The sequence below is a fragment of the Microtus ochrogaster genome, chromosome 6 (genome assembly GCF_000317375.1).
Source record: "Microtus ochrogaster isolate Prairie Vole_2 chromosome 6, MicOch1.0, whole genome shotgun sequence".
NCBI classification, from domain to species: Eukaryota; Metazoa; Chordata; class Mammalia; order Rodentia; family Cricetidae; genus Microtus; species Microtus ochrogaster.
In genome coordinates this window covers 29265480-29290765 of record NC_022013.1, presented here as the reverse complement: position 1 = coordinate 29290765, position 25286 = coordinate 29265480, and the positions used below count along the sequence as shown (strand labels likewise).

The following is a 25286-nucleotide window of genomic DNA, read 5'->3' as shown; positions in this document are numbered from 1 at the left end:
GCCTGACCTGGCAGACCTCATTACTGTTTAGGAGTACAGTGTCTGAGACAGCACCTCAGAACAAGGCCTGTGTGGCTCTGCTGTGGTCCCCACAACGTTAAGGAGCTGCCCTGTTTATTCCTGGCTCTCCAGGATCTAGAACAGCGTGTACCACAGGTAGCACCTGAGACATTTGTTAAGTCACTCACCTAACACACACAGTGACTGCGGTGCCCGGAACAGGGGAGTGAAGAAATCCACTGAGCTAGAAATTCCTTCTGCAGTGTCACAAGTGTTATTAAGTGTGCCTCGCAGATGACAGATATTTTCTAAATGTTTTTTTGCAGAAGAAATACTGATCTAGCATTCAGACATCCCACAGTGACCTCAGATTAGACTCATAATAATGAAATAAATTTGATCTCTTTCCATTCGGTCTGCCAACAGCATTTCTGGCTGGCTCATAAGTTCAAAGGAGAAATGGAAATTAATGCTTCGTCTCTTGGTTGTGTATTTGAATCAAACTATGGTTAAGATGACTTGTGCCTTTTTGGTTTTCCCAGCAAGGAATGAATGTTCAAGGCGTTTTCTTCTGCAGTTTGTCCCGATTCTGAGAAAAAGTGGCCCGAATTGACTTGTTTCTCCTTGAGCTTTCTCATATGGCTGACCTAAAGAACAGCTCTAAATAAAGAGTATATCGGGTTTTTTTTCTTACCACGCAATTTTTCATATAATTTTTTAAAGAATTTTTTTTACAAATGCTGTAGAATTGAAGTGTAAAATGTGTCTCAGAGATACCTTGTTTTGCACACTATCTCATTTTACACACTATCCCTTCTCATAGTTAAGGGAAATGAATAAAAGTAGGCCTAGAGCAACAGGCAAAATGTCTCAGTGGGTAAGTGTGTAAGTGGGTGAGTGGGTAGGTGTGTGAGTGTGTAAGTGCGTAAGTGTGTAAGTGGGTAAGTGGGTAGGTGTGTGAGTGGGTAAGTGTGTGAGTGGGCAAGCGCGCAAGTGGGTAAGTGTGTAAGTGGTTAAGTGTGTAAGTGGGTGAGTGTGTAAGCGGGTAAGCGTGTAAGTGGGTGAGTGGGTAAGTGTGCTTGCGGCTGAGCCTGAGAATCTGACTTTAATCTCAAGACTCACATAGTAGAGGGAGAGAATCAACCCCTCAAGTTGTCTGTCCTCTGACCTCCACGCGTGCACTGCGGCACACACACGTGCATGCACGCACATGCATGCACACACACATGTACACACCAAATAAATAAATGAAAAGAGGAGGAGGGTATAGCTAGAGGCAAAGCATGAGACACAGATCCAGCTTTTGACCAGTACTCTGTTGCCTCCTTGAATGAAAGCAGAAAGATAGACTACAACATCCAATCATATGACCAAGATTCTTTCCTTGTGCTGTTTTTTTCTTTATCCAAGTCTTTGCAGAGATTAAAGTGCTAAACTTTCGGCTAGCCCACTGAAAATGTTCTGTATGTCGCTGATTCTAATGAAGTGTCACCACGTCAGCTGTGGCTTCTGGGAGAACATCCTGAGATGTGGTGGTGTTCTTAAGCTCGTGGTGGGACTTCTAAAAACCTGTCTCTTTATTCAGAACAGATTTAAGGAGTGTTTACGTTCCATGAAGGATATGCCGTGGGAAGCACTTCTCATCCAGCTAGGTCAGCTAACATCAAGACAGTGCTTTGTTTTCACAGTTGAAAATTCTCATAGTACAGTATTAGTGCTGATTAAAGGGAGGTCAGATAACGTTGTCAGCTCTTCTGAAGCCAGCTGCCTTTTCATTTAAAAAAAATCATTTTTTTTACCCACTGTTACTCATGTCGAGAGGTTAAAATGGCGTAAGTATCTAGTTTTGCGAAATGTATTCTCATCTTACCCATAACCATAAATTCTTGAAAGCTAAAGCAGAGTTATGCATCATGCTGCCCTGAGTGTCTCCATATGGAACAATCTGCATGATTGTTTAAATGTCTTGTCCTCTCGCTCCGCAGTTCTCTTCCCTTGTACAGCTGCTTCAAAAGTCTCAGCATTCCTCAGGCCGCAGTCACCACGGCAAACAGCTGCTGGGGAGTTTAAGGGAAGGGTTTTAGGAAATAATTATGTCTTCATTAGGTTGAAATGTTGAAAACACAGCACTGCATCTAAGCGCACTGTAAATTTTCCTAAGCGCTTAAAACCGTAAGTCTGTTCAAAAGACAGGAGACAGGATGACTCAGTTTGCCATGGGATGGAGCCGAACACCTTCGCTCAGGTCGCTCAGCGGAAGAGGTGGGTCCAGAGCAGAGGGGTACATTAGGGAGCCTGCCAGGGGGGGCTGTGGAAGCGCCTTCTCGGGCCTCCGGTCGACAGTAATTATGAATTTGCCCAGTTGGGAGCAGTGCGGAATGCAAACCTGCTTCTCCTCTATGATTATCGGAAATGTGCTGAGAAGGAGGGGGGCGGCACGCTTGGTTTTTTTTTATAATATATTCTCAGGCAGCCTTTGTGATGAAACACGCAGGAACAGTCGGAGGATGCTCATTGTTTAGGTGATGGAGAATCCGTGTTTAAGTTTAAATCCTAGTGCTCAGTCTGTAACTTCAGGCTGACCCCCAGCAACAGTGCTACAGAGGGCGTTCCTCTACACTAGACTGTGGCCATTTAAAGCAGTTTGAACCGCCTCGTCCTCCTTTTCCTCTGCTCCCTTCACTTGTGGGCGGCCTTCTGTGAGCTGGGTTGGTGTTTCCGTTAAGGTATGGGGGGGGGGGGCTGAGGCTAATCTCTGTAAAGTGTTAGCATTTGTTCTTCCTCTCTGCTGTCATCAATCCTTCACACTCACACCAAACCCCTAATGTATCAGCAGGCTTCCCAGAGCTCCTGGTTCAAATTACCTTTGCTTTTGGTAAACTCTGAACCTTCAAGCTTGGTGTTTTCAGCTGCCCCCTGTGGATCCCGGGAAGCCTCTCTCTGCACCCCTCCCCGCCAGTCTCTCACTTTATGTCCTGTAACCAGAAGCCTGCCAGGAGCTTGCTCATTATCCCAACTGCAGCCCGCCATCCTTCCGCCAGCAGAGGAAGTGTGTGTGCTTGTGTGCGCGTGCGCGTCTGGCCAGTAATTGGAGTTGCGTATGCAAGCTATGAGAAAGGGGTCCTAGCTCGGAAGCTGCAGACTTGTGTTGCTTTTCTCCAATGATGACACCATGAAGCTAGTTTTTGTTGTTGTTTCTGAACAACTCCTTATTCTTCTGACACTACTGAAATAAGCACACTTGCCGTCAAGGTCCATGCTACAATTAACTGATTTCTTAAAGTTTTTCTCCCTTATTTTCATATCAGAGTAGTTCAGATTTCCTCTAAAGTTTCGATCTTCTCTCACCATATTTCATTCCCGTTCACTTCTGTAAGTGCCTGCCTTAGATCCGCGGTGCTAAGGACTGGCCGTTTTCACGGAAAATGGATTCCGTTCTAGGTAGACCTGTGAGGCTCCCACACTGGCACCGTTGAGTTGCCACACACGGATGTGAGACTGACTTTTGCTTGCAAGGATGGTGCTCCATTGATGGCTGTCGATGTGACTCTTAATAGTGTTTCTGACTAACGTCCCCGTTACAGTGTTGTGAATCATCTCCTTAAGCGTTATAGCAAACACCTGTGGGATTTTTTGAAAAGCCATGGGAAAAACTAGAAAATGTCCTTTCTCCAGAAGTGGCCTATCGTTAGTACAGGTTTCCTCTGCTAAAAACAGATTCATGAATACCTACTGCAAACCTTGATTTTCTGTTTGGCAAAAAGCCTTAGGCTAATGATGGTGAATTAATAGCAGAGATATTTGAAATTAAAGATACTCACTTTGAAAGGCACTTAAACTGTTCTTACTCTTCAAGGCATAATAGACATGCTTTCATTTTCTTAAAAATCATGTCAGCATTTCGAAAATAGAGCCACAAAAGAGAAAAAAGGCATCTGTGCATCTTAAGTCTCTGTAGCAGCAGGAACTCGGGTTCTTTTGCATAGGTGCTAGCGCCCTGCCCTTGGGTCATCCCAGCGTCCGACCTGTGACAGTCCCGGTATTTCCTCTACTGAGAACTAAGCGCAGCCTGAGCACAGGCGTTGTTCATGTTAGGAGCCAGGACTATGTTCTCAGAGATGCTATCTTTGTGAAAGGTAGTAAGCTCATTGTATTTATACATTATGCCTCACGGTTTTTATCTAATACTATGAAATTTAAAATATTACCATGCTCAGCTATTTGAAATAAAGAAGCCATATTGAAAACAGCAAAATCCCACATGAATCACGTGTATAACTTCTCTGGAAAAAAAATTGTTTTTCCTTAGTTATCCTCCTTGGATTGATCAAAGGAAACCATTAGGAGTTTAGGCCACCACACTCTGTTTTATTGTAGTATAGATAAAAATGTACTTTTTTGAATAGTAAAGATGCTAACAAATTTTTGCTGTTTTCAATACTTCTTTATTTCTAAGATTAATATACAATTACCAATTGTATCATTTCCCCTTCCAGTGCCTCCCTAGAACCCCTCCTATGTACCACACCACCTCCCACCCTGCTCTCTCCCCCTTGATATCAGTGTTTAATTTCTTGTGGTACCGACATCTCCATTGTTATGGTGCTAGTTTGGCTTGGTTTGTCTTTTCAGTGGGTACACCTTACTACATGTCTCCAGAGAGAATACATGAAAACGGATACAACTTCAAGTCTGACATCTGGTCTCTTGGCTGTCTGCTCTATGAGGTAGGCACTGTTGATAATTCTATACATTGATACAGTTTCACTTACATTATATATCCAATATTACAGTTTGCATTTGTTTCCCCCCCCCGGATGATATTTTGTAGTCAGCTTTTATTGTGCTGAATTAATTCATTAGGCAATGACTAATTGTAATGTCCACATGTTAATTTTGTCTGATATATTTTCATTCATTGTTTGACAAAGACTTTATACTAATTTTACTATAATGCTATTCTCACCATGTGTGTGTAGGGAGAGATAAACATGTAGGAAACTTTTCAGTGCCTTGCAGGAGACTAATGCCATGGATTTGAGACATGAAAATATTTATGTTTATCAGTATTTTGTTTCCTATTTACTCAGGCAAAATGCATCTTTAAGGATGGCTTGGAAATAGTTAAGCCTTGCAGGTTCTCACTTAAGCTTGGGAATTCTGTTCTTAGCACAGGAGGATGGAGTCCCATAGCATGGTTCTCTGTTTATGTAGTGATGTAGTCTTGTATCTGGAGAAAAGGGCACCTAAGTAACACAGTTTTCATCATCCTCCAGAGCAGCGACATTGACAGTAACCCAAGGTAGTGACTCCTAAGACAGAATTTTAATTGTTTGACAGGAAAATGCAGAGTCAAAGATGCTAATTAAAAATCAGTCAGCATCTGAGTAAGTTTTATTGAATTGAAAGAAACACAATACCTGGAATTATTCTTTGTGTGCGTTTCAAGAAAGAAGTCTAAAGTTTGTGTTTTGTCTGTTGGGCTCTTCTGACTGGTTACAGATTCCTCAGCTTAGGGCAAGTGACCGTTCTGGTTTTGTGCTTTCTCTGATGACTGAGGACTCCTCAAAGGGTTTAACGTGCTCTTATGTGCACTCACCAGTTTGGACTCTGAAATACTATGAGCCAGTGATGTGGCAGAACATGGCCAGTTGTGTGTCCGTGGGATGATGAGGGACCCACGTTGCTTGTGTATCTTTATGTGTCCATGGGGTGACAAGAAGTTTGGCTTATTCTGAATTCTGACGATGCTTTTTGGGGGGCAATGTTGATAAGAATTGACTTGATAGTATTACTGCTGTAATATTTAAAAGTTAACCACTCCATATGTTTAAAAAAATGTTTTAACCAGGTGAGGCAGCATTAGAGTCGTTCAGGCTATATCAAAGAAATGTTTTTCTTTTAAACAACCTAAAAGTAGATAGGAAATGTGTTTCTAATAATGAGATTAAAGTTAGCCATGACAGTAGAAGAGCTGAGTTGACATAGTGTTAGAAGAAGTTTATTTAATTGTTGTAATCTTGAATCAAAATCGAAACAGTTATCTACATTGTACAGTTGCATTTGAGAGGCAGGGTCTGTTTTTATGTATGCTTAACATGGTCACCAAAATGCGGGCTCTCTCTGAACATTTCCATGCCCTCAAGGTTTGCATGTTGTGCTAATTTCAAGTTCAGGTGCTAATCATATTCATGGTGGGATCCCTTTCCATGCATTTTCTCAAATCCTTAATGTAGGAGTTGAGAACTTTTAAAAAGATTGGATCTATCATTATTTTTGGTAGATTATGGTAGAAAAAAAAAACCTCTATTGGGTGCCACAAACAATTTTGAAAAACTAAACTACACTAAAAAATAATGAAGAAAATATTGAATATGAAGATAGATTTAGTGCAATTTAGCTTTTCAAAATTGTCTATAGCACCCAATAGAGGGTGTTTTTTCCCCCTATCATAATCCACCATACTCTTAACAATGAAGGAGTAGGAAGCCCTTTTTTAGAACGTATTTGAAACTCGGGAAATTAGACTTTCAAATATTCCCGAAACCTTTGAAAAAACTGGGAGTGCGGTTTTAATTGATATGCAACAAAGTAGACTTTACTAATTAAAATCAAGATGCTGAGCTTGGCTACATGGACCTTTACATGGAAAAGTGGGTTTTACACATTTCCTTTATTGTTCACTGTGGCAATTGCATCCTTACAGGGTTGTAGGTTGGTGGCTTACAGTTCAAAAAAAAAAGAGAGCTGCCACCAGCCCCGAAGACAGACAGTGGGCTTTCGTCCCTCAGACACCCCCAGAATACTAATGAGGAAAGTCAGACCCTGGAGGTCAGGGAGCGAGTCAATCATCCTAGCGATCGTCTCAGTGTGGAGGATCAAATTAGCCTGAAAAATTCAGCTGCTGGGAGGAGAGGGCGAGCAGCTGTCAGGGGCAGCGCCGAGATGCACTAATGAACCAGATGAATAGTGCAAAAGCTTGAAAATAAAAACAGGACAGTTGACATTTTTCATCTGTCAAAGCAGGAGATGCATGAAAATATACTATTCCTGTTTAACTCCTTAGGGGACATTCAGATTTTTTTTTAACACTCTGCAGTATTGAGACAAAAGTAGTATAATGAACTCCTAGAGTATGATAGAGAATAAATGTACATTTACTTAAGGTCTTAGAAAGGTGGGGAGACAGTAGCTTATATCTACGGTCTATTTTTAAGGTGGCATATTTAACATTTGATTTTTATCATATAGTGTCCCTGCATTTTAAATTTAAACCTTGTTTATGATGGTGAATCCTGCATTAGAAATTCCTGCTCAGTGGTGTGTGTTTAAGGCATTCAAGTCCTTATTTACTTTATGTCATCATGGGGAACTATTCCCAAGGTTGTTGTGTGTGTGGGTGTGTGGAGGTTTTATATAAAGTATACTCTAGGTAAAACTGTATGTAGCTGCTTTCTAGGTGGGATTTCCAATCCTGTCCCCGCCTGGCTGGGGCTCTGAAGGAGTTAACACCCTGTCTGGAGCACACGAGACAGATGAGAGCCATTTTCAGCTTGTCCTGTCCCCACTGACGCTCTCTGAGTAGCACAGCATGGACCAGCGTGTTTCACACACACTCTGCCTGTCTGGGGAATGTACACATTGTCCTTCCAAAATCAAACTTATTAGCACATGTAGAAAAGGGTGACTGACTTTGGGGCAGCCTGGCACTCCGTGTTGTATTCTTGCGGCTGCGGCTCAGAGATTTAGAAGGTTTTTGAACAGGATGCGAACATTTTAAATTGAATTTTTAGTTTGTAACCTTGCTTACCAAGTAGTTGCTTGCGCTTTTAAATGTCAAGTTAGAACCTTGTCTTCAAATGCATTTCAATTCAGTAATGTCTCTTTTAAAGTGGTCTATCCTCCTAGTTATGTTTTTCTGCATAAAAATCACCTTTGGATACCTTGAATTGCATCTTGGAGTTATGAATATTTTTCAGCACATTTAATGTTTCTTGAGATATTAGCAAAAGAAAGTTATGAATTAAACTATTTAAAGATCAGTTACAATATTTAAAAAGTCTCTTCTCTGTTAAGATAACCTTTTTCCTAAATATTATCCTATGAATGATGAATGACATGTATTCTAGTCCCTAAGTCCTTGCTAAATTTAATGTAGTTTTATGTCAGTTTTTTGTTATATTGGACCATTGCATAGCTGAACCATTCCATATGATATCTGTTTTGTCATGATATGCTAGTTGTTTTTAATAGAACACACACACACAAATATCTTCCATTTCTTAGTATTGTTTTATGTTGTATGAGACATATCAGCTATTTATTTCTCTTTAGGAATTTTAAATGTTACAAAAATAAAATTGTTTCAAAAATAAAATTAATATTTTTAGCATTTAATAATAGAAAATGATAATCATAAAAATCAAAATTCTTACTTAATTTTATTCAAGGTAATTATAATTATTTTCTACCCCAGTGTCCTATACCTGAAGAAGTCACCTTTAAAGTTGCTTTGTAAGTACATGAGTTTCACTGTGAGTGTTTTACAGATGGCTGCATTGCAGAGTCCTTTCTATGGTGACAAAATGAATTTATATTCTCTGTGTAAGAAGATAGAGCAATGTGACTACCCGCCTCTCCCGTCAGATCACTACTCAGAGGAGGTAAGTGATCTCCAGCCCAGAGGCTCGTTCATTTTGTTAACTGAGGAATCTTCCCTCCTTCAGAATACTGATGAACGGTACAGGTGGCGGGAAGAGCACCTTTCATTGTTTCCGTCCTCTCAGAGACTTGCCGTGTGATTACTATAACAACTCGTGTGATTCCCAGTGCAGAATGGAGCACAACACAGCGTGTGCAAGAGCCATAGGTAGTTGGCTCTCCTTATGTGCAGTCCAGCCATCCAAGGGAAAAAGGGCTGTTGTGAGTGGCGGCAGGCTGAGTCCTCAGTCCCGACCTCTCAGACATGAAAGCTGACTGAGGTAGAACTTCCCTCCTCACGCTTTCCCAAATCTGAACTGTCTACCTCTCAGCCACCTGCTCTAAACTTGTCCTTTCTTACTTCTTCTCCTTGGGCAGTACCTGTCTTATCACCCCCATCACTGCTTCTGCCAGATTCTTCTGGGTAAGGGTTTTAAGGTTACCATTGTAGACATGTTTGTAAAATACACTGGATAGGACTGACAATTTTCAAAGACTTTGAGATCTGAATTCTTGCTTGCCTTGCTAATGCAGTGGAATGAGTTGTTTTGGCACTTACCCAACATCCAGCTTTTCATTAGACAGGATCTTCCATTTTTATCCTAATACATTACGATTATTTGAGGGGGTCGAGTAGGATGAGCAAACAAAGGCTCTTTGGGGACTTCTCATCTGGGACCTACCCGGAGAAGCAGTAAAAAGCCTTGGACATCTCATCTCACGAGCAATAGATATTTTTGCCCCAGGAAAATGGAAAGGAGCAAAGGAAAGATATAGAACAGTTATGGTGTTCACTTATTAAGTAATCTTGGCACACTTTCTATTGTGAAATGAATAGCATCTGGTCTTAGTGTTGGACAAGGAAATTTAAGTCCATATAGCTTGAATAATAAACATCTAAAGATTTTGCTAACTGTATGTGGGTCATGTGTGTACCTAGGATATAATCAGTACACACTCATCTAATAGTTTTGATACTGATAGCGAATGATGCCTCCATGTTTGCCTCATGCCATTGTATTTAGATAATTAGAATCTGCTCTCCGGAAGCAATGATGATAATGCTCTTATGTTAGCCATCTTTAATTACTATTTTGGGTATGGAATATAAATACGGCATTTCACAAACCCAACTTCAGAACCGTAGGCCTCGAAATACAGTAGAGTGTGAACAATAATGCAAAACGATAGCGAGAATGTCAGGGGCCTTTCTTTGTTGTGTCATTCACGCTGTCTTCTTCTTTCCGAAGCCCATGAATATTTCACATATCTGCATCCTCATCCCCTATTCTTCTTGACTAATTTTCAGACTGTCTGAATTTGCATTTCACATGGTAGCTGATTAGGAGATGCCGAGTGCAGCAGCGAAGCCTCAGCAGGCGGTTACCATGGTGACCTTCAGCAGGATTTTAATGATGATACCACTAGTGGTTCGTTGAAGTCGGCCTGCCTGCAGGGCTACTTCACTGCAGCTAAGTGTGAAGTTGGATATGCGGCTTCTCAGCCAAGGGGCAAATATCAAAGTCTGGCCCAGATAGAAGGTCTTCAAGTTGGGAAAGGAAAATAGATTCCACTTTTTACTTCACTCTCTATAGTTACCATTTCCAAAAAGGGCAATAAAGCAAAACATGCTATATGGTGCATCTTCCCAAAGAGACACGGCAGTTTCTGGTATTGGCGAAGTCTCTTGTTATGCCCCGATGAAACAAGAGGCTACAGAAAATAATTCTTAAGAAATAAATTTGAAAAGCATGCAATCTATTTAACAAACGGTGCTTTAGTCTGATGAAAACATGAAGAGTTCTATAAGACTTTGAAATGCTGATGGTGTTAATAAATATTTGCCCTTTCTAATTAGGAACGCAGTTTGTATATAAACAGATTCCTCCATATCTGTGATAGCAGCACAATCCCACACAACTTTCATGCTTCCATAATGATATTAGTGATATCTCCGTGCTTAGGATCAAGGCTCTTTAATAGTTTAAAAACCCAAATTGGTATTTGCAAAGTTAGCAGAGAATGGGGACCAATGTGAAGGTAGATGCCAACTTTAGCACTGAATTTGTATGAAAGACTACATCACCGTGTCTTTTAATAGTTAAAATAATAGATTTCTATAAGTGAAAAAAAAAACAAAATAATAATAAAATAGTAGATTTCTGCAAGTGAAAAATAAAAAAAAATAATAACCTTCTGAGTATGTTCAGAGCTTTCTAAACTTAGTTAGGTACTAATATTTTATTAAGCTTCCTGCCCACAGAAGATTTAAAAAGGGACACTTCATAGCATGTTATTTGTCAGCCTACCTCAGCAATTGGAGTTGTAAGGAAAATAACCAAATTTCTAAATACAATCATCCCTTTTAAGTTAAAAAAAAAAAACACTCAAGAGCTTTAAAAAGAATGGGAATTTAGCCCATGATAATCTTCTACAAGAAAGTTACAGTTTAACATTAAAAACCAAATCAATATGCTTTGGAAATCTTAGAATGTACATCATATCTTTTCTTTTAAAATATGGTATATATACATATAATGTAGGTTCTAGATTGAAATATTTCAGCTATACATGGAGGCTTTTGTATATTATAGCCCTTGTTTCTGATGACTTTGTTTTGTATGTTTAGTATTCCTTATTTTTTTATTTTTTCCTGTATCAACCTTATCTGTGTGTGAATAGAGAATTACAATCCTTAAAAACTGGGGCTGAAAACAGCTGCCTTCCCTTCCATAGCTCTCTGTGTAGATTGTCTAGTGGGTGATGACAAAGCCAGGTCTTCTTGGGGATTTGCAGGAACCATAAGCCAAGCGCCTGCGCAGTCTGCCTGCCCTTAGAACTGAATGGTCCTGGACACATCTTCTTCCCCTCACTTTGAGCATGTGTGCTGCTGGAAGGTCCATGAATCTTTATGTTTTTAAAGGTACTGCTTCCCCTTTTCCAACTGCCCTCTTCTCTATATGTTTCCCTAACTCTTCTCTCCCCGCACCTTCCCCTGGTGGTATCTCATGATAGCTGTTCCTTGGAATGAGCACCTTCCCCTCTACAAGGTCAAGCATCTCCCGCAACTCTGTTCTTGTCCACATTTCTAGGGCCTGATGAATTTTAAAACTTGGGTGATGGACTGACTGAGGAAGTAAAGGAGTTGCTATTAAAAAGAGGAAATTTCTAGTGTTATGTGACTCATTTAATAATGTAAATGCTTAGATATGACTGAACCAGACTTCATGTCCCCCCTCTAAAAAAAAAAAGAGGGTTTAGATCATAAAGGCTATATTGGTTGAAGGAGGGGAAGCATGACATCCAACTACAGACATCAGTTGACTAGAAAGAGGAGGGGGGCTATGACTGTCTGTACAAAAGTCACATTCTGTTGAAAAACACTAGTCTAGCTACTGACCTTTTTTTGGCCCATAGTGACCAAATCAAGAGATATTCCATGTTTCCACTACTTAAGGAGAGAGAAAGAATGGGAGGAGAGAGAAAGAGACATCACTGTGATCATCTTCATTCCTTAGAGAAGCAGACAGAGATGTGGTCCTCAGTAAATATGTCTGCAGTCCTTCAGTGCTGCCTTAATCCCAGCTCTGATCCTTGCTTCTATTTCTTCTCATGTTTGAGTTCTAAATGTAAACCTTGCTCAATAATAGGAATACTTGTTTGTGTCTCTTTTTATTACACAGTCCTTTGGTCCTTTCATGATATCCCCTCCTGCCCGTGAACATGAATTTTACATCTTTGTGTGTGGTGGTGAATTGTTTATATGTTATCAACCAGCCATCATTTTCAGAGAGCACAGTCAGATGAACTGGATAAAAATGAAAAGCATAGTAGATCATCCAAGGACAAGGAAAATGCCAAGTCTCTTGATAAACCTGAAGAGTACCTGTATGAGCTGTCTCTAACCTGAAGAGTACCTGTATGAGCTGTCTCTAATCCCCAACTTCTCAGAGCGAGTCTTCTGCATCCTGTTCCAGTCAGCGTTTTCAGAGAGCATTTGTTCAATTCGTTGTAAACTGGAATTGCTACAGACACTGTGTGAGACATTTAAAAATGGACCAGGGGTCATGCAGGTCCTGGGTTTGGTTCTAGCCCTTGGGAACTGCATGAATGCCGGAAACAAGACGCGAGGACAGGCAGATGGTTCTGGACTAGACCTTCTGCCAAAGCTAAAGGTTGTCAAAAGCAGCGGTTTCTCTGTGCAGTCCTGGCTGTCGTGGAACTAGTTCTGTAGTTCAGACTGGCCTCAAGAGTTCCACCTGCTTCTCCCTTCCAAATGCTGGGATTAAACACTTGCTTCACTACTGCCAAAAAAAAAAAGAGGAAATTTAAAAAAAACAAACAAAACGAATGGCCTAGTCAGTGGTGACTGAATCAGAGAAACTTCTCAAAAGTATTGCCTAGTGAGGCACGAGATCAGCCAAAGGCATGCCGGGAGATGTGGTAGCTCTCTGTCAATGAAACTCTTCCCGTGCGGGCTTTCTTCTCATTCTCTTGTACAAGTACTATGAACTGTGAAACATCTGGGACATTGACTAGGAAATGACATATAGTTGGTCCCAATACTTAATTTCTTGAAGAGACACCAGAATGGTCATCAGAATTATATATTTGTTCTGTCAATCATCTCTTTAGACTCAACAGGAAAAAAATGCCTGAAAATCCAGATATGAGAGTTCTAAGAAGTCAAAAAGGACTTGCAGATGAAATGAGGATAGGGTAATCTTTGTTCTAGAAAATAGCAAAGCAATAATAGATCGAAAACTTGAAAACGGTGCTTTGAGAAAAAAATAAAAAGCACCTATAAACCCTTGGAAAGATGGTTAGTATTCTATTAATAAAGGTGACTGTGTTATTAGAACAGTAGAGATGAATTGATTGCTATGTCCGATGTTGCTTAGTCATTTGGTTTGGGGGTAACACCAGGCATTGAGCTCAGGGCCCTGTGCCTGCTAGGTAAAGAATCTTGCTAAGTTGTGTGGGCTGAGTTTAAAATTACACCGTAACCCTGGGTATTTTTGACCTGGTGATTCTCCTAACTTAAACGCTCACGTAGCTGAGATTATAGGCCTGGCCTACCAGGCCCAGGTCAGTAATTTTAAACGTATCGTGTATAAATAAAATAGAAAATGTATTTTCTAGTTATATTTTGGAAAACTCACTAGCTTCTTAAATAGTCCCTGTCATTTTATGTTAAATGTTAGTCAGTTTTATAGTTCAACATTTAGATCAGTTTGCTGTATCAAAAGCAGTTTATTGGGACTATGTCTCATGAAACTATCCTTAGAGATGTGGGCCTGAGGGTCGTTTCCACTCAAAGCTGGTGGAAAGTGAGCTAAAAGCTCTTACCTCAGCTCCGGCCTGCTTTGCTCTCACCCTGTCCGGCTATTTTCACCATCATATCAGGACAGTGTGCCTCCTTTGCGTTTGCTCTCTGCTGGCAAGTGAGAGAAGCGATTGCGGGGGAGCAAGACTGTGTGTGTGTTTTCCCCGTCCTTCCTCTCTGGCCTTCCTGGGTTGGCACAGCACAGCGGCCTGGTGCCTCACTCACAAGTTAAGGACTGGCAGGAAAGACCTCTTTTTATTCTTCTTGGGACATCTACACACAAATAAATAGAATGCACACATGAACTCACATGCCAAAATAGCCATTTTGTTCAAAGTTTTTAAAATACAAGAGTACTTATTCTTTCTGTGATACATAATCAGCTGTCATAATATTTTGATTAAATGAAACTGATTTCATGGATTTTATAGGTTATTGGAGAACATGATGCGTTGATAGGGCTTTGGTAAAACTAATGTTGCCTTTTCAACTTACAGAATCACCCTTTTACCAGTATTTTGTTAAAGAACCTAAGGCACAGGCTTTGTCCCAGCTTACATATGATCAGGTAGGCTTGGTGTGTTGAGAGCACTGGTGGACTTGAGTTGGGTGGGGAAGGCTCCCTGCCTCCCCCCTGCTTGTGCTGCAGTGAGCTCACAGCCCCAGAAACTGCTCAGGTGTTCAGCACAGGCAGCTCCTGAGCTCTGTAGACTTCTCCGTTTTACACCCTTTCACTTGCCTCCCGCTCTGAAATTCCCTGACTGTATCATGTCAGAGAGCACGCTTGCCCATCTGGCTTATGACCCTGCAGAGGAGTGGAGGAGTGAGGGTACTCTGTGGACAGTAGCAGTCATCCGAGTCTAAGGTTCCTACAGCAGTGATCAGCTGGGTACTTCCTCTGTGCCACTTCGTCTGTTTCCCACACGCACACCAAGGAAAGACCATAAATTCAAATCTTAGAGAGAAGAGATTTATAAGTTAACATTTACAAGGAATCCTTAGTTTTCAAGACTTGCTTTATGTAACTAAGAGAAAAAGATGAAAGTGTCAGGTAGGCCGTTTCTAGACTTTTTGAAGTTAATGGATGTTTATAAATAATATAAAACATTTATTTTCTTTAGTTTCTAATTCTCAATTGCTAATAGGATTTTTTTTAGAAATTTCTTAGGCTTGTTAATGAAAATTAGCCAGCGTTATTTAAATTGTTGATGACAAGTTTTTTCCTAATAAATCCTTACAATAACACCAAAATGAATGGCTTTAAAATATGTGGTACACACACTGTTTTAAGGAGCATTTATTCAAGTGTTTTCACAACCTTTAGAATTATGTAGTCATATTCTAAACAAGACAAAAATATTTACTATAGAGTATATAGATATTGGATGTGAATATCAGAGTTATGTAATTATTTAAATTGTCATCCAGTGTTATCTCAGAGACTGGGAGCATTTGATTTTCCTTCTTAAACATTGTTTTAGTACATTGCATATTCCTATCACTGTACTGTTTAGCCACTGCGTTAAAGGTTGCTGTGGAAGAGGAGATCTTTAAGCTTTTTTGATTAAACATGTAGATCTTTTTAAGCAGGCCCTTTGTTCACCTGTGCTACTGAAGTGACACTGGAGAATTGTTCCTTGCAGACACGGATCCAAAACGGCGCCCTATATTTCACATACCCTGTGGGATCCTATAAAACCATGTAACTTTCTGTAAGACTTTCAGTTTCCACAGACGCTGAATGGTATCTGATTGCGAAATGCAGACGTTACCTTTGTGTAAGACGGCTTTCCTTTTTCTCCACCCCTAAGTCAATCATTAGTGACACTTTGGTGTCCATGCTGGATATGCCTAATCATTTTGTATAAATACCTAAAGCTCCAAATACAGTGGCTGTAATATATTACAGCAACATTGGGGCGCTAAAATGTGTCCTTGGCTAGATGGAAATTGGGCATATCTAGGAGGCTGATATAGCATAATTGGTCTCAGAGGGATTAAGATAGGGCTGATAAAGAAACAGTACCAATAGAATTAGTCTTTATTATCCTATTGAGAATAGCGGTGGTGACCTAAAGCTATAATACACAAAGAGCCTGACTGTTATTACCCCTACGAGGCTGAACTTGAACTGTAATTGGGTTAGCACCCTGAGAACAATGACTCTTGACACTCTCTTTAATATTTCTGGATTTAGGCTGCATGCTTTGATATTTCTTTGGAAATTCATAGATCAAAACATATTAATGGCTTATCTACTAAATTTGAAAAGTACATTAATTTTATAATTCTTTACAAATATTATATCGAAATCACTTCATTAGCTTTTAGTATCTCTGAAGCATATGAAAAGGCTCTTAAGTAGTCACACCTTTTTGGCATTTTATATTAAAAGCTATAACATACAGATCTTTTTAAAAATATAAAACATGAGAAATAAACTATGATTTAAAAAAAGAGTATCTTTTGGTTCACATTAACTGTCCTTGCTGTTGTCAATGTTATACTTTAGATACTGATAGGTGAAAACTGGATGGCTCTCTGATTCCACAAACATATTTTTTGCAAATGAATACCTGGTGGTCTTAGAAATTAACATGGTTAAAAACATAGCAGCTACTGTCATTGCAAAATACTGGCTAGTTGTTAACAAAGAATTTCAAAATAACTTGCTTTCTTTCAGAGGGCTAGAGAAATATTCTAAAAAGAAAATACTAAGGGAGCCAGCCTTTAGACTCAGAACTCAGGTGGCAGAGGTAGGAAAATTGCTACAAGCTAGTGGACAGCCAGAACTATGTAGGAAAATCTTTTCTACACACACACACACACACACACACACACACACACACACACACACACAAAGATTGAGGTCTTGAATATAGTCATCTTATTTTGATGTTTCACGTCTGACTTTATTTGGTGTCACTTCTTTTTATGGGGGCATTGTATAAGGTCTTCTGTACCCCTTTCACTGCAGACCTTATTTCTAATGAGGCCCTTAAATGAGGGTTTCATCCCAGTCTCCCCAGTACTGAGAATCAAAGGTCTTATGCCTGTTAGGCAAGTGCTCTCCAGCCCACTGTGTTTAAATTTAGAATCTAATGATAAAATTGTCTGAATTGAAATCCACGTTCCTTTTTGGAGTTATGCCAGTTTCATGGATGGGTTATTTATTTAAAAAAAAAAAAAGCACTGAAATTGTAATTCAAGCTGTCATGCTAGGCCAATAATATTCAACTGAACATGTTTGTGTCAATACTTAAGATTGTCTTCAGGATAAAGTGACTCTGATTTTCTCTACAAAATACTCGACACAATGGACTGGTTTCTGTTTTGATCCAAATTGTCCTATGAACTGTGAATGCAGGGGGCCATTAATGTTAGAGCCTCATTGTGCTGCCTAGTTTTATATCAGCTTGATACAAGCTAGAGTCATCTGAAAGAGGGAACCTCAATAGAGAAAATGCCTCCCAATGTGCCTGTAGGGCACTTTCTTAACTAGTGATTGATGGGGGAAGGCCCAGTCCATTATCGGCTGGGCCATCCCTGGGCTGGTAGTCCTCGGTGTTATATAAGAAAGCAGGCTGAGCAAGCCACGAGGAGCAAACCAGTAAGCAGCATCCCTCCATGGTCTCTGCTCCATCAGCTCCTGCCACCAAGTTCCTGCACTATTTCACTTCCTGGCCTGGCTTCAGTCAAGGGCTACAATGTGGAAGAGTAAGCCAAATGAACCATTTCTTCCCCAACTTGCTTTGGTCAAAGGGTTTTCATTGCTGTGATGAAACACCAACTTGTAATCGCTGTTCTTGCTAACTGTCTTCTGAGAACAGCCAACAGTCTACCTGTCACTATCTGAAAGGCCATCCCACCCTTGCTCAGAGGTAGTTGTGGAGAAACCTGTAGACCAAGTTAGAATTTTTCTATGACAGCAAGAGTTCTTAAAAGCCTGTGCCTGAAATGAGGTTGTTTCAATTCAAAACTACATCCTGCCTTTATGATTTTGGACCATTGCTGCTTTGCAAAATGGAACCACATTGGTAGTTGTCCTGTAGCATGGTTAGGAAGATTTGAGTTTGTTAAATAATACAAAAATACATAGCAAAATACACTTATAACATTTCATTCATAAGTATATTGAGGCCTGAGAATTCCATATTTTACATATCTGTTGGTGACAATTCTGTCAGTGATTCCACTGGCAAAAAAACTCTTTGACAGTTTTCTTAACTGGTGGAGATTGAACATACAAAAGGGGAGGGAAAAGCAAACACTTTGTTCTGCATTGTCTTCATCTCTGGTGGCCTCTGGAGTCCTCCAGGCTGTCCCTATATGAATGTCATCTGGACAATGTACTGCTCAGCGGCCCCCTCGTGTTCCCACCTTTGTTTCTCCCTGTTGCTAGTCCTTGCTCCTCTGGACTGCTCCAGTTAAGTGTCGTCGCCTTCAGCTGTGCTTATGCTCTGTTCCTCCTCTAGTTTTGGCTGCTTCTCTTCGTGGTGTAAGGGCTGGCCATTTGTTCTTTATTGGTTATAAAGTGCACCCTGTTCTAAAGTTCTCTGCCAGACAGGTGGTTTCTGAACTAGCTTGTACAGCGTGGCAGTGTTAAAAAGTAAATTTTTATTCTGCCCACTGATATTTTGGTTGAATATGACGAGTTTTTGTAACCTAGTTACCGTTTCCTGTCACCTTTTCTGTTTCCTTTCTCATTCTTATTTTTTGACAGCTTGGTAACCTTATAGGACACGCTGTCTTTTTTAACATGAGAATCATCATCTAAGGGCTTTCCCTACACTTTCTGCATTGTACATAACTGGGTACATTTGATTTCAACTGGTAACATACTAGCCTTTCTTTTATTAAATTAACATAATAAAATGTCTTATATGTTGCCAAATTATTTAATCACTTTCAATACCACTCCATGTTCTTTTAAAAGGAATGTAAGTTGATATTTTCACACCTTTTCAAAGGATATATATAACAAATTCCACATCCAGCATTGTGATTTCCAAATATGGCTGAAGCTAAATCACTGTATTTTGTTCTGATAGCATTGGTTAATTAAGGACTGGAAATGGGTCAGCATTTCTGATGATCAGCTCTAGTTTCACTATTTAATAGGGAGAGAAATAAACTTGCAGAGGCAGAGTACAGGGCGCAAGGCTCCTTCAGCAAGGCTGCTTGCCGCCTCCCTCCCTTGCCTCCTTCACGTTGCCTGACCCCCACATCTGCCAGTTAGGCCCACAGAGTTTGTCGGTATCTCTGCCATGAAGGACATAAAGAAAGCCAAGGATTTAATAGCTCACTAAGTGCTTGCTAATGTGCATGCCAGAAAGTTTTCGACATATCTGAATTACTCCTAACGACAACAGGTACGGGGCAAAAAAGTCCGAGTACGAAGATGCTGTATGCTATTACTGAGTATGAAGATGCTGTATGCTATTTCTGAGTATGAAGATGCTGTATGCTATTACTAAGTACAAAGATGCTGTATGCTATTTCTGAGTACAAAGATGTTGTATGCTGTTACAAGTAGATGACTAATTTGCCAAACAAAGGTCATTGGAATTGAATAAAGTCCAATATTCTAATTAATAGATCTGGAAAGGAAGGTATCTTAACCTATGGGGATTTTCCCCCCTGGTATATAGACAGATCTCAAGTCTCTCCTTTATAAAGTGGGAACATTTAAATTCTACTACACAGAGTTCAGAATTGGAGTCATATTTATACTTTACCTTGCTGATGATTTATATAATAGAAAATAAACTAAGACTACTAAAGTACATATTTTATACAAAATAATTCATTATAAATATCTAACACACACGTATTCTCATCTCCTTTTATGAAACCGTAGGCTTGCTAAAACTAATATATTAACTTTTAGATCAGGTACTTGTGTACATACCTACAGTTAACTTAGAAGCCTTCTAGAAAACTATTCAGAATTGCTTTATTCAAAATTAGGTGGCTGATTTTAAGTTTTGTTTTGTCTCTTCAGCTACGACAGCTAGTTAATATCTGCATCAACCCAGACCCGGAGAAGCGACCAGACATCACCTACGTGTATGACGTAGCAAAGAGGATGCATGCATGTACTGCAAGCAGCTAAACTGCAGAATCATGAAGAAGGCAACCAGAATGACTTAAAAGTATTTTTTTGTGCAAATCATACCTCCCTGTTTTTGTCTGGGTGTTACGATTAATATGTCAGAGCTCATGTGCTTTCAATCCTTAACCAGTTTTCAAATAAGCTTCCTTTTCTACCAGGCTCGATCTCCTCGCAAATCCACAAGACTTTGCGATACTCAGATTTCATTAACAGAGCAAGTACAACAAGAGTTTTTAAATTACTTAAGGTTTGAGGATCGTTTGAAGTTTTCTGCTGAGAAATTGTGTTTGTAGATCGCTAGTGCCAAACGGTGAATAAACATGTTGGCACACATCAGGAATGCAGGACCTGAGGAAAAGACCCGGGCGTTGACTTGTTTGCTTTAAGTCGCTATGGACATTGCAGGGGACACAATTGTGAACTTACGTGATTTATTTTTTAAGTTTGAAGTATGTGCTTTAGTTCTTAGCATTATAGTTTTTAAAATATAATTATGATAAATGCAGACAAACTATTTGAGAAACATAAAATTTTTAGTTTATACGTTAAAATGCAACTATTAAATGTGAAAAGGTAGGGATAAAATGTGAGTCAGACACTGAAAGTTTTGTGTTTTAATACCTTTGAAAGCCTCTGCATTTAAATGCTATAAATAAATCCATTTTAAAAGCGGTTAAGGATTTTTTTGGCTGGTGTGAGAGTCATTTTTAAAGTTGCACATTGCCCAAGGCTTTGTGTGTTTTTATTGTACATTTGAAGAATATTCTTGGAATAATCGTGCAGTAACTATAATTCAATTTCTTTATAAATCTAAATACATTTAACTCATAACTGTACACTGTAATGTAAACATATGTTCTTATTCATAGATTGTATTGAAGTTTTGATCAATTCCCTCCAGAATTTTTTTATCCTTTGAGTTATTTATATTGTGTGTGCATTTTATCCATTAATGTTTCAGGTTTTCTGAGAACATAATTAATTTCCTTTTTAAACGTTATTTGGTATGCCAACACTTTTCTTAGATTTAAATTTTTTTTTTTTAAACTTTTGGGCCACTCTGTTTGCATGCGCTTTTATCTTGTTAGGAAGAACGATGTGTGTTACAATGTGCCTATGAATGTCGACAGTTCTGAGTCATTGGACAAGGATATAATTTTAGAATATGTTTAAGGACATGAAGACTGGCCCTTACGGCAGACAGAAGTATTAGGAGAGTAACATTTCAGTGGAGAGGCTTTGGAGCCAAGTACTGTATTTGTGCTTGAGGGTGACTGACATGGAAAAGCTTCTTTTAGTTGAGGAAATGGAGAGTTGCTTAGGAAACCCTATTGGAGAGGTTAGGAAACCCTGCTGCGGAGGATCGTTTCCCTGAACATCTTCATCCTTCTACCAACCAGTTTCCTCAGAAAACGTGAGTGGCTGTGGCAGAGCGCTGTGTGTGCGGTGCTAGAACCTCGGGAAGGGGTAGCCTGCCGGGATGGCAGCCCTTGTCAGGGAGCGCGTATTTTGGCAGAACGTTTTTTGGTTTTGTTTTCTCACATAGTATTGTTCTTATCGTTATTTTCAAGTGAATAGTGTCTGTTTTCTCATTTTAATTGGCTAGGTATTCTATCTTCAGGGTAATTTCATCTTGAGTTTGACAAAGGAAACTTGGATGGTCTTTGTCATGAAGCCTGAACTGAATGCATCCCAGATCATAGTGGCTCATAGCATTTACACTGGGCTTCGAATAGAAATGTCCCCAGATGTGTGAGGAAGGCTACTTCTGTTGACCATCTGTGCTTGTCCATTGTAATATTACAGGAGGGAGAGAGATGACATCTCCTACCGACAACAGTGCTTTTCTTACACTCCTTCAGAGTACAAGGCTCTAAACTCTTTAGCTTTGCCCCTTCTAGTGATTTTGCTTTATGAATTTGTCTCCTAAAAAGAGCTGGAGACTCTAATTGTTACAGATGCCCCTTATAATTTTTTACAAGAGGAAACCTTCTTTCAAATATTTTTTTTAAATCCAAGTGTTCATATTTCCCCCCAAAGAAACCATTGTGTAAAGCCAAATTCAGTGGGATGTTTGCAAACAGTTGTGGAATTGATTAGAAGTTCTAGTTTTAACAATCACCTGTAAAATATTCTCTTTCTGTTTATGAGTAAATTTTATATTAAGTTAAATATTGGAACTGATTTGAGTAACAAGTCAAAATAAAAGGTACAGCTGATTCTAAACCGCACTGGTACCAGTTACCCAGGGGAGAGTGTGCGGTAACTTTGGTTGGTGCGCTGAGGTGTGGGGTGAATGAAGGGCACCCCCATCTGCAGTGCTCAACAGTGTGCAATGATTGTGAATTTAGCGAGATGTCCTGAGGCATGAGTGCTTTACTGTTCTCTAGAGTGTCCATTACAAAACACCTTTCTTGTATCCGTATACTTCAGGTGTTGCTCTGAACTTTTCCTGTATTTATTATAACCAAGATGCTGTTATTCACATGACATGTTTATTCTTTAAATTGAATGTATTGTTCATAACCCACAAATGCTCATATTCTTTGCCTCCTATCTCCATAGTACTGTAATATGAACTTCTTTTGTGAAATACTTTTTATTTTGTTATGCTTTAAATACACATGCAAAAGGGTTCTGTTATTAGCTTCAAAAGTGTACAATATCTTAATATGAATATAGAAAAATAAAAGATGAATACTATAAGTCTGAGTATCTGTAATTCCCTCTCTCTCTTACCTCCTCAAATATTTCAAGTTTTAAGTGGTGCTGAACCTACTGAAACAGCTCTTATGCTTTTCCAGAACTTTGCCATTTTGAAGAAGCTTAAAACCTGAGACTCAAGAGTGTCACCACTCTCTAGAGGCTTGGATTTTATGGCTTGATTTTGAACATGCATTATATTACAAAACGTAATTCACTGGTGTCTTCAGTGTCTCTCTTTCTGTCATTAAATAAAAGGTATATTAACCTTAAGGAAAGGATATTCACTTTCCTGGTTTGAAACTTTAGAATTTAAGACGATGGGTTCCATTACCAGTTGCTACAGTGGGCTGCTAAGAAAATAACTGATAACTCATAAATTTAATGTTCTCCTAAGTGAGGGTCACTGCCAGCAAGGGGTTAGAATATCTTAGTAGGGGCAATGTATTTCATCAGACATTTGTTAATAGGTTCATTTTATAATCCTTGGCCTGTACTAAAGAAACTGGTTTTATTATGGGAATGTGGGTATGTGTTCATAATTGTAAAATAATAGTCAGTTTTAACCACATTATAATATTTAGTGCTAGTTGTAAATTTTATTTCAAATGTCTGTGGATTCTTTGGAAGAGTCAGTACCAGCATAAGTATTTCAAAATCTAACAAGTTCAGCTGAGGTACCACATGTTCACGTGGCTAATTTTTTAAATCAAAATAGAAAATAATTTCAGAAGTCCCTCAAATTATCAAGTGAACTTGAAGATGTTCTTAAACTGATTTACTTAACTTCCTTCTAAGACCATAAAAGCCTGTACCACACCATTTATTTTTGAGCAGCTTACTCAGGGAAATTTCTTCCTAGTTACCTTACACACTGACTTTAATATCCACACCAGTACTGGCCCCTTTGTTCATTTCAGTGCCCAAATCAAACTGTGCATATTAAGAGGCAAAGTAAAAGGAAAATTTTACAATTAGGGTTTGTAGCTCAGGACCTTGACCAGATTATTTTCCGTGTCATGGTTATAACCCATAGGAAAGCATTCTTATCATATGCAAAATTCCTCATTTTTCTAGCCGTTACTGTCGGCGTAAAATTGAGATTGAAATTCCTAACTGGGTAGACTCACTTTGTCAGGACCCTGTGTAGTATTGCATGTCACCTGAGTGCTTGATAACTGTGGCCATTATCACATGGGTGAGGAAAGAATGCATGAGCATCTTGATAACTGTGGCCATTATCACATGGGTGAGTATGTGTGAGCATCTTCTTGGACTGTAGCTGCATCCTCTGTTCCCTTTTCTCTTTCTCAGCCCCACTGCTTCATTTTTTAAATGACTTGATCTTTTCTTTCCAGTAGAATGTCTAATGAGTCCGTTTTCACTATAAAAAGTTGCAAGAAATCTTCTTAAGGTGACTTAAGTGTTCTTTTTCGGGAGTACCCAGATGACATGCAGGGTTTTTACTGTCTATCTTAACAGTGGCCAAATGACTCCACGTGGTGCTCACTCTCCCTGGTTGAACCTAAATGTCAGTAAAACAAATCCTTCCTGTTGTCTTAGTGACGTTCAACTCTTAACACGATGCCTCCTTCATCCTGGTCACTGCAGAATTAATAATTGAGCATTGTGATGCTGCAAATGCAACTGAGCTCTTTCTTGGGACTGCAGCTAAAAGCAGAACAGGCAAGGACTTAGGAAGGAGGGATGAAAAGAATGACAAAAAACTAAACCGGAAGGTTTCACAATGGGTTTCTAGTGTAAAGAGACAAGGCTGGCCTTGAACTCAGTAGCCTCTGTCTACCCCAGGTGCTGGTATTAAAGATATGGGTCACCATGCCTGGTCTTAAGCTTTTCTTTCATTCACTTTCACAAGTTGAAACCTTAGCTGAATGAGGTCACCACTCCCTTTATTTCCTTCTAGCACCAGGTATTTCTTTAATCAGTAATCTGTTTATCTCCTTGAACACAGGATTTAGCCCCATTATACCTTCTGGTGCCCCCTTTCTCCTTAAATTGTATGCTTTTTATTTTTTATGTTTTCATTTTTTTCCTGTTTAACTTGGTCTTTTTCATCATAGATCTACATAAGACTTGCCAATAATAATCAAACAGTCAATACTAAGCTGTTTTTAGATCTCTTCTGCCAACACTGTTAATCTAAAACTCTTCAATTTAGTATCGGCAGATTTTTTGTGAAAGGACACAGAAAAGAGTCATATTCCTCACCAAAATATTATAAGAATAGTCTCTAGGTCACTTGCTAATATTCTTTTCCTCTGAAACCTCTCGAGCCTCTTCATAATGTACATTGTACTCAGTACTATTGTCTTCCCTGCTCCTACTAATATGGCCCATTAAATCCTACTTAAAGTATCTAATTGCTTTTCTGGTCCAAAATTCCAGACTGTTCCACATTCCTTCAAACAAGATTATGGTCAG

At 39.4% G+C, this 25286-nt stretch overlaps 1 protein-coding gene across 1 annotated transcript in view; it reads left to right on the top strand.

Moving 5' to 3' along the window:
• Nucleotides 1-22839, top strand: part of Nek7 (NIMA related kinase 7) — a 135155-nt gene extending 112316 nt beyond the window's left edge. Inside the window, exons 8-10 of the mRNA XM_005348444.2 lie at nt 4633-4727; nt 8550-8663; nt 20031-22839. Coding sequence (XP_005348501.1) covers nt 4633-4727; nt 8550-8663; nt 20031-20141 — 320 coding nt within the window. The 3' untranslated portion in view covers nt 20142-22839. The remainder of the gene's footprint in view (nt 1-4632; nt 4728-8549; nt 8664-20030) is intronic.
• Nucleotides 22840-25286: the final 2447 nt, after the last annotated feature.